The 9,713-nt window shown below is 38.4% G+C and overlaps 1 protein-coding gene across 1 annotated transcript; it reads left to right on the top strand.

Moving 5' to 3' along the window:
- Positions 1 to 1,131: 1,131 nt before the first annotated feature.
- Positions 1,132 to 7,785, top strand: LOC108709982 (collagenase 3). The gene is made up of 7 exons (XM_018250308.2): positions 1,132 to 1,231; positions 2,731 to 2,969; positions 3,478 to 3,626; positions 4,297 to 4,422; positions 5,566 to 5,727; positions 6,672 to 6,749; positions 7,285 to 7,785. The coding sequence occupies exons 1-6, from the start codon at positions 1,133 to 1,135 to the stop codon at positions 6,737 to 6,739; spliced, it is 843 nt and encodes a 280-aa protein (XP_018105797.1). The 5' UTR covers position 1,132; the 3' UTR covers positions 6,740 to 6,749; positions 7,285 to 7,785.
- Positions 7,786 to 9,713: the final 1,928 nt, after the last annotated feature.

Raw genomic sequence — 9,713 nt, 5'->3', positions numbered from 1 at the left:
TTCTGAGCAGAGCAACATACGAACACTTCTCTGTTTTCCTTCTGAAGGTATCTCTCTGACTGCACAGCCAGAAGAACTGGTCAGAAAAACTTAGCTCTGAAAGCGACAAAAAAAACAATTAATTAAAATTGCAAAAGTGCTTAGAAAAGCACCGTGAACAATTTAACATACTTAAAAAAAAAAAAAAAATGTACTTATCCTTTATGTGTGGCACATGCATTAGCAGGTTGGGGATGCTGGGAATTGTACTTCCCAACAACTGGATGGTTGAGGGTTTGAAATCTCTTCTGACATCTGTGTTGTGGCTTCCATGCTGGAGAGAAAGGAAACAGGAAAGCGAGAGGTAAATTCTCTCCTGCCGTCTGCATTTTTCTCTGGTTTATGAAGGTTGTGTCAATAAACCAAATCCAAAGGAAATCTATTTCTTGTTGATGAGCTCTGACCAGGGGATGCTGTGGTTTTACATAGATTCTGCTAACATGAGATTTAACTGCACTGCAGTTAAAAATGTAGAAGTAGAATAAATACAACTAAAATTGATGTACCCCATTGTCTAGTTATAATTCAATTGCTGGGAATAGTCACTTCTGGCTGCTTCATTGCATCAGTCAGTCTTCACACCATTCCCTGCCCTGCCATTGACACCACCACCCTCCCCATAGGTTAAAGTGTCTTTATACAGACAGGGATGAAGTTGCTGAAGCTAAAGTCTTCTAGTTTTGTGCTTTAAATTGTTTTCCCTAAACCGGTGCCAGATCGGATTAGGATGTTAAATCATATACAGTCCTTAAAAACTAGAATGTGGGCAAGTGTACAACATATAGAACACCCCTCGCTTATTAGTCCTTTGTACTTCCTTGGCACTCTTCCTGTTGTTTATTAAATTTATTCAAAGAGAATAACAGATCACCATGGTGCTATCCAGCATAAGCAATAAAAACCTCACTATTTCTCTTATCAAATTAGAAATTGCTGTTCAGCTTTTAAACTCTGATTAGAAACCCTTTGCAAAAAACATTTGAGCTGAATGTGACTTTTGCTCTTGCATCAGGGCTTTGATAAGAGTCAGTTTGGGTTCCTATAAATACAGCCCAGGGAATCTTAAAAGACGGAGGTCATTATCAGTCTGAACATGTTGTCCCTTCAGGTTGTCTTTCTTCTCTGGAATCTTGTTAGCTGTCTGCCGCTTCCACGGGATGTGCAATCAAATCATGCGCTTCAGTTTGCAAAGGTGGGTTAAAAAATATATATTTCTAGCCAATGAATATGCATAGTGTAAATTTACCAAAAGAAAACCCATGAGATGATGTACCCCAGGTTATCTCAGATTAAAGGTTACTTTTGGGTAAAGATGTGTGAAGATGAAGTATACATACATACAGTTCAATTTTAGTAACTTGATTCAAGAAGCTGTTCATCTGATAAAACAAAACTCCTAAAAGTTAAGGTTGGAGTGGTAATGGTGGCTATTAATCTAAGTAGAGCACACAGGAAAATTCATTGGTGTCTAACCAACTCTACTCCATTTTTGGTGTCAATGGTTCCTTAAAGGGATACTGTCATGGGAAAAAAACATTTTTTCAAAATGAATCAGTTAATAGTGCTGCTCCAGCAGAATTCTGCACTGAAATCCATTTCTCAAAAGAGCAGACAGATTTTTTTATATTCAATTTTGAAATCTGACCTCATTATTGTTCATTTTATCTGGAGAAGTTTAGAGATCAGGCTCATGCGTAACAGACATCAGTTGTCTTATGTTATATAAGTCTAATGATGGGACTGTTTTAAGAACAAGGTCATTCGTCTTTTGATCCCTTAGATTAGTGATTCTCAAACTATTTCAGTTCAAGCCCAACTTAAAGGGATACGGTCATGGGAAAAAATGGTTTTTTTTTCAAAATGCATCAGTTAATAGTGCTGCTCCAGCAGAATTCTGCACTGAAATCCATTTCTCAAAAGAGCAAATTTTTTTTTTTTATATTAAATTTTGAAATCTGACATGGGGCTAGACATGTTGTCAATTTCCCAGCTGCCCCAAGTCATGTGACTTGTGCTCTGATAAACTTCAATCACTCTTTACTGCTATACTGCAAGTTAGAGTGATATCAGCCCGCTCCCTTTTTCCCCCCAGCAGCCAAAAAAAAGAACAATGGGAAGGTAACCAGATAACAGCTCCCTAACACAAGATAACAGCTGCCTGGTAGATCTAAGAACAACACTCAATAGTAAAAACCCATGTCCCACTGAGACACATTCAGTTACATTGAGAAGGAAAAACAGCAGCCTGCCAGGAAGCATTTCTCTCCTGAAGTGCAGGCACAAGTCACATGACATGGGGCAGCTGGGAAATTGACAAAATGTCTATCCCCATGTCAGATTTCAAAAATGAATATAAAAAAATCTGTTTGCTCTTTTGAGAAATGGAATTCTGCTGGAGTAGCACTATTGACTGATGTGTTTTGAAAAAAACATGTTTTCCGATGACAGGATCCCTTTAAGGAATTATATCTATGTTACTAATGCTCTCGTTTTTGTTTTTTTAAGATTTTTGTGATTCTTATATTGTAAGGGAATTAAATATTCACCTGTATGTTGAGAAGAGAGACAAGGTCCTGTTCCAAGATCATAAACAAGAAAAACAATATTCCCTGCTGTGGCTTCTGTATCTGAATAATGGAGAGGGTTCCAGCAAACAGTAGAGCTCATTTATTGCTGCTTTCATTTATTTAGGTATATCTGAAATCCTTTTACCCAATGCCCATGAACAGTGCTGCTCACAAGAGAAGTTTACCTACCATGGAAGACCAGCTTTTTGCAATGCAATCGTTCTTCGATTTGGCAATAACTGGGGACCTTGATAATGAAACCCTCAGCCTGATGAAGCAGCCAAGGTGTGGGGTTCCTGACAATTCAAATTATAAAATGATGCACCAGAAGTTGAAATGGCCATTAAATATCATAACATACAGGTAATATATATATTGTGCATATCAGGGCACTTTTAGTTTTTTTTTTCCCTCTCTATAGTGAGAAATAGGAATGGTATCTTCACATAGGCAGGATATAAGTATAGGGAGGCTTGTGAGTATAAAGAAAGGGTCACTCCAGCCTTTACAGATTACATTTTTGGCTATATTACAAAAAAAAAATATATATTTTGCACAGCCTATCTATTTACCCAGTTTTTATTTTTAAACTGAACAATCCCTTTAAAGGTGAACCACCCCTTTAAATTGAATCATGCCCATTGTATACGTTTTGAGATGATGCGGCCACTAGAGGCCACTGTACATGTTAAGCCAACCTGATAAGGCTACATAAATAAATACTGGTCAGTATGGCGGCTTCCATTTTTTTTGAAAAATGGCCATAGAGAGAAAAACATCTTTTACTGTAAAGTGATGAATTTATGATTTTTATCCCTTTAACTAATAGTTGGTATTATTCTTAAACCACATAATATGATTTAATTTATAGAATTGTTAATTATACTCCTGATCTGACTCCTATGGAAGTTGACCAGGCCATATGGAATGCTTTCAAGCTCTGGAGCAGTGTCACCCCGCTGCACTTTATTCAGATACACAGTGGGACTGCCGACATAATGATATCTTTTGGAGAAAGGGGTAAGTTTATGTGTATATATACCGCCTTCTATAACTCCAGTTGCCTTATATGGAATATTGCATATATGTTATTGATGTGGTTGAGATATATATGCCATGAATATCGTGTAAATTATATCCTTATAATTGGTGAGGTGAGTAGTGATGTCATTTTTGTCACATGACTCACTAAAACTTATATAATATATAAAATATTAAGGAAATTAGAAGTAACCTCTGCGTTTCATGACCTGTATAAAGCACTCTGCCTTGTGCTTTTAAATGGTCATGGGACTCCTTGGTGACTTATAATATCCTTATATTTTACAATAGGGGGTACTTTATTCACTATATAATAATCACTGTGAGTCTGGCCATTCCTGCAAAGGGTCTGGAACTCATTATGTGGGAGCAGCAACTACTGTACACTCGGGGGAAGTTTGCAATGTCACCTTTAGTGATGGGCGAATTTATTCGCCAGGTGCGAATTCGCGGCGTCAAAAAAAATTTTGCCGGCGTCGAAAAAAACTGGACTCCGGCGTCATAAACGGCCGCCGGCGTCCAAAAACCGGCGCCGGCGTCAAAAAAGAGACGCCGTCGCGAATTTCGCAAATTTTCTGGCAAACCGAAACGGCGCAAATTCGCCCATCACTAGTCACCTTACTATTTGTTCATTGTTTATTTTATTTAGAACACGGAGATTTCTTCTCTTTTGATGGACCTTCTGGTATTCTGGCTCATGCCTTCTATCCAGGACAGGGCTTTGGTGGAGATGTGCATTTTGATGAGGATGAAACCTGGACTATGGATACAAGAGGTATCAGTTAAGTGGTGGGGAAAATAATCTGTAAAATAAATAAATACATAAGTGTGATAGATACATGGAACAATGTGGAATAATACAGTAGGGGAATTAAACATGAGTAGTGCAGCAGCATTGCTGAGCACCATATCACACACCTTTTTATTGTGATCCCTGACATGGAGCAAACAAAGTCAAGATTGGCTTCAACTTCACATGCTCCTGTGGGGAGATCACAATGAAGAGGAACCAAGCAGCACGCGATGGCATCTGACAAACACACTGTGTTACTCTCCCTTTTTCGGGCCAGGAGAAGTTACAGTTGTTGTTTAGTGAGTCCTCTCTAGGAGGGAGACCTGTAGAAGGGTCTATGTTGATTCTGAGGGTTTTGGCCTTCTTTAAAGGAGAACAAATACTATCCATTATGTTTAGGGCTTTTGTTTCAGCTCAAGGAGTCCACAGCCCTTTAGCAGTAAAAATATGGGTCTTCAAAGTACCCCCAGTAGCTCCTCATCTTCTTTTTTATCATCCAGAGCACATACTCTGGTTTGCTGTCACGTACCTGAGCTTAGTGACCCACTGACAATGTACAGTAAAGATATATTTATTATAAAAGTCAATTTACAAGGCTGATTGATAATTAATTCAGATTCATGAGGCAGCTCAAAAATATTCTGCATCACAATTTAATAATCAGCCCTGTAGCAACAACTTTAATGACGGATGAACCTTGTTTCCTCCTTGATGTCTGACAACCCCAAAGTTTAGTTACTGAACAGCAGCCCAGAGCGCACTAAGCATGTGCAGTGCCACGGACTCTCAAAATATGGCCTAACAAGATCAGAAGAGGGGGAACTCCAAGACTTTAAATGTCTTGGACATTATTGTTGCAGGGATATTGAACCTCTGGGCTGGGAGAGTCAATCTTAAACTTGCTAAGTAGCAATAGTGTCATGTTTTCTACATTCCCCATGCCTTCATCTAGTCACATTTTGGCCTTGGTTTATTTTTGCAAATCCTATAAGAATGAAACCACTTTTTTCTGAAATGATCCACAATGATCACTGGAATAATAGACCAGTAAATAAGACATTTTTCCTATTGACTACACTGAATCTGCTTGAACATGAGTCTATGTTATGTAACTTTTCCCCGCAGCATACAACCTGTTTACTGTTGCCGTACATGAGTTTGGTCACGCCTTGGGACTAGATCATTCCAGTAATCCAAATGCTCTTATGTACCCCCTCTACACCTACATTAATTCCGAAGAATTCTCTCTGCCTGCTGATGACATCTGGGCAATCCAGGAGCTTTATGGTAAATTCTGCAAGAAGTTCCAGTGTTACTTACAGTTAGGAAACTGTCTCAACTTGTTAGTATGAATAGAGAGTCATGTATGGGAAAAGCCTTTCATTTTAAGCATTTGGTTCTTTCCTTTGCCTTTTCTGGGAGAAATATATGATTGTAAATTATGGGTAAGACTTTTACGCAGCTACACGTCCATCAGCTTCAGCTCTTCCAATACACTTTTCAGGTTGATGCAGAGGACAGCAAACAAAATCCAAAGAGGCCAGCTGCCAATACAGTTCTGGTAATGGGGGGAAGGAATCCCAGAATTGCTTTGCTTCTGGGTCAGTTATTGCTGATGGGATATGAAGTCATAAATACATGTCCTCCAGACATTTTCTGATCCCCCACTAATGAATAATGGATTACCTTCTACCTATATAGGACATTCCATACTTTGAATACCCTTACTGATCTGTAGACTCCATTGATGCTGAATATTTTGGGTAACATTTAATTCAAAAGCTCCTCTGGTATTACATATGTTAAATCTTCTGGCTCCATATACTTCAAGGAAGGGCCCTCATTAAAACTAATATAAGCCACACAGACAGTATCTGCCCAAAACACTGTATTGCAGGAGCACAATTTCTGTCTCAGAAAAAGTTATGTGCACTGTGGATTTTTAAAACATGTATATAATAAAATTATTGTCTGCTTAGCTTAACTTACTTCTATCATACATATGGCCAGCTTGCACCACTGGCATCTACATAGGAAAGCTGTTGCCCAGTCCAGAGCACTCATTTGTTACAGCTGATGCTCATGTGATTGAACAACTGGGGACTTTTTTATATGATCCTTTTTTATTTGATAACACACCATTAAATGTGCGCTATTGTACACCAACCTTAGAGCTATATGTATGAAACTTGGATCTACATTTGTATTGTATTTGTCATTTTGTTTTTTAGGACCAAGAAACCTAAATACAGAGACCCCAACAGTTGGTGGGTCTGAAACATCTTCGGATGCAAGATAGCTTACAGAGGGTATTATGAAATTATGAAATATGTTATATTATTATTATTTATGAAATATACATGTTATTATGTTATGAAATATACAGGTACAGGATAAAATATACATTGTCTAAAGCAACTCTGATGTAGTTGAATAAATGTAAGGAACACACGTTACATTAAAAAAGCCCTACTGATGTAGGGAACATATTATTTGACAGAAAAAAGGTCATTCGTTGGCATTGTGATGGTGCTACCGGTAGACGCTTGCCTTAATGCAATTAGCTATGGTAGTGGGTAACCCTTGACATTAGAGGGTGCTGCAACTGCTTGGCTATATCCACTGTTGTCCATCACATGCACCATCTACTCCAATGGCTAAAGGCATGAAGAGGAAGTTCTACCAGCAATGTCATCATGATAAAAAATTGAAACAATGATTTATGAACTGTATGATTTTTCTATAGTTACAACAAACCTGTCTACAGCTGTAAATCACCTTTTTTCTTTTCTAGATGTTATGCGATTCCATTCCATTAATTACTTTTATTACATGTGCCCACAGGTATTTCTGAAATTATAGTTTCATCTGAAGTGCCAAGAAATAACAGAACACAGATCAGTGAAAGGAAATGTATGGGTATCTCTCAACCGTTTACATTGAGTCTCAAGCTATTGCATCTCCAACAGAAAATTCATTCCATAGCCCTTAATGCCTTGTCAAAATGGCAGCTCTAGAGCCAATCTGAGCAATCGTTCACATGCTCTGAGCCAGGGATAGTTAACTTGTGGCACCCAGATCTTGTTCAACTGCCAGCAGGTCCATAGTCTATGACCCTAGCCATCTCCTTTTTTTTGTAATTTATTAATGTTTTTTAAATTTCTCTTTCAGAATTTGTAAAATGTTCTTCAGTTACCATTTCCACTTGTATATCAGACAATGAAATATGCAGAAGTAAATTTATAACATACCAAATAAATGAATAACCTGTAAATTAAAACCAGTGTAAACTTTGCTTAATGATGTCATCATTTCAAATCAGTGCTCAGTGACTTCCCTTGACTCGGAGTCCATAACATGAAAATAAAAAGATTTCTGGTGCAAATATTATTATATTTAACAAGTTTGTCATTGCTTATAAAATGACCTTATGTTATTTGGTTTCAGCTTTTTATTGTCCAAGCCAAACAGCTTGCCCTCCTTTGAGCCAACCACCAACAAGTAATAGTTAAAACCATGATGTGAAATGTGCCAAACAAAAGGTTTTAGTTATGTTTCAATAAACATTAGTATTTTAATTGGATACTACTTGTTAGTGGTTCGGTGGAGTGCATCAGATGTTTGAGTTCTCCCTATGCTATGGGCTCAGGGCTGCAGTACTTGAGCCACAGAGATCAGCTGGAGAGTTTGTAATTGTCCTTTCAACTTCAAGTTGAATAGTAATGGGTTGACCTGACCTAAACTGGAGGGTTTGGGGCTGGTGCATATAATTTAAATTCATTTAATCATGGTTGATGTCACAACCCATTGCCACAAGAGGACGTGGGAATAGGGCAGGACTTACACAACACAACTCATTTAGGGAATGCAGCTTCTTATTATAGCATTGCAACTTCAACATCACAGTTTTTCCTCCGAGTCTAGTAGATGATAGCCAGCCGGCATTCAGTAGTTCTGCTTGAGGATGATACCAAGGTTGGGCACTGCTATTGCTGGATACTGGAGCATGTGGATACAGCTGTGTTGGCTTACAGCTGGGTAGTGTTGGGCGAATACATTTGGCAGGCATGGATTCGCTGCGAATTTCCGTGTTTCGCCGTCCACTAATAAATTTGCATAAATTTGCCAGCGAAAAATCTGCCTCAACAATAAAAATTGTTATTCTTCAAAATTGTCATGCACCTAAAAAGTGTCGCACGTCAAAATAATTCAGACGCCCATTGTCTTCAATGTGTTTCGCAAATTTTCGCCGTTTCACAAATTATTTGGCGAAGAGAAAGGGGACAGATTCGTCCATCACTACAGCTGGGTAGTCTCTGTGGTCTTCCATCTATGCTAACAAATAGGAATTCTTAACAGCCAGAAAGGAAACATCCTCTGTCATAAATGCAGAGCAGGGTTTGATTCTTTCTACCAACCACAAAAGCAACTTCCAATGGGGACAATAACATGATAGGCATGGGGACCATTTAAAGGGACCAATGCGACAATGAATTGTAATGGTGCCAATCACAGCTAATACTGTTGGGCCAATGGGGTGCCATTTGGAGAGCATGCCCAGTTTAGTCTCAATGTAGGATCCAGACAGTACACAGCTCTTATAGAAGGTCTTGGGGTCATATATGTGTATTGTGTTACAGGGGGTTCTGGTTTGTTTTCCCTCACGGTAGGGGTCACTTATCAAAGAATGTGTGTCTGGCTATACAACATCAAAACCCCCTAGGGAAAGGAGCAAAGGTTATCATATATATATATACCATTTGTTGAAGCAGTAAAAATAACTTAATAGTTGACATTTTCCCCTCCAGATTAAAAGTTCGTATTATCACAGTTGCTCTCTTGGAACTGTCAGAACATTATTGTGCATGGGCAGACTAGATGGACCAACTGGTTCATTTCTGCCATCGTACCTTATATTTCTGTGTTTAAGCCTTAAACAATGGCCGCCAAATTTGGGCATTCAAGAAGCTGTTGAACCTCTGGAAAAATATTGGGTGATATGATTGAACATCCTCTGACTACAACTGTGCACATTTTCAAATGAAATATGGTAAATATAGTTAATGCATTAATGTTTATACATTCAACCCTTTCAATTCAGAAAAGCCTGCGATGATGTAAGTGTGCAAAGCTGCTTTATAAACAGGAAACATTGCTCAAGTAGCATTAAATTTAGCTTTCCTGCAAACCCTCTTATCTCCTAACCGATGCATCAGTATTGACTTTGCATGAGCCTAGAGCTGTGTGAATCCTGTAGAGTGAAACTATCCAGA

Source organism: Xenopus laevis, chromosome 2S, assembly GCF_017654675.1.
Source record: "Xenopus laevis strain J_2021 chromosome 2S, Xenopus_laevis_v10.1, whole genome shotgun sequence".
Taxonomy (NCBI): Eukaryota; Metazoa; Chordata; class Amphibia; order Anura; family Pipidae; genus Xenopus; species Xenopus laevis.
This window is presented reverse-complemented; position numbering and strand designations above follow the sequence as displayed.

Bases quoted from the DNA above. Each gene is read 5' to 3' on its own strand.
- LOC108709982 (XM_018250308.2), top strand. From the start codon at position 1,133: ATGTTGTCCCTTCAGGTTGTCTTTCTTCTCTGGAATCTTGTTAGCTGT. The intron at 1,232-2,730 runs GTGGGTTAAAAA...TCATTTATTTAG, and splicing joins ATGCGCTTCAGTTTGCAAAG to GTATATCTGAAATCCTTTTA. The intron at 2,970-3,477 runs GTAATATATATA...TTTAATTTATAG, and splicing joins TTAAATATCATAACATACAG to AATTGTTAATTATACTCCTG.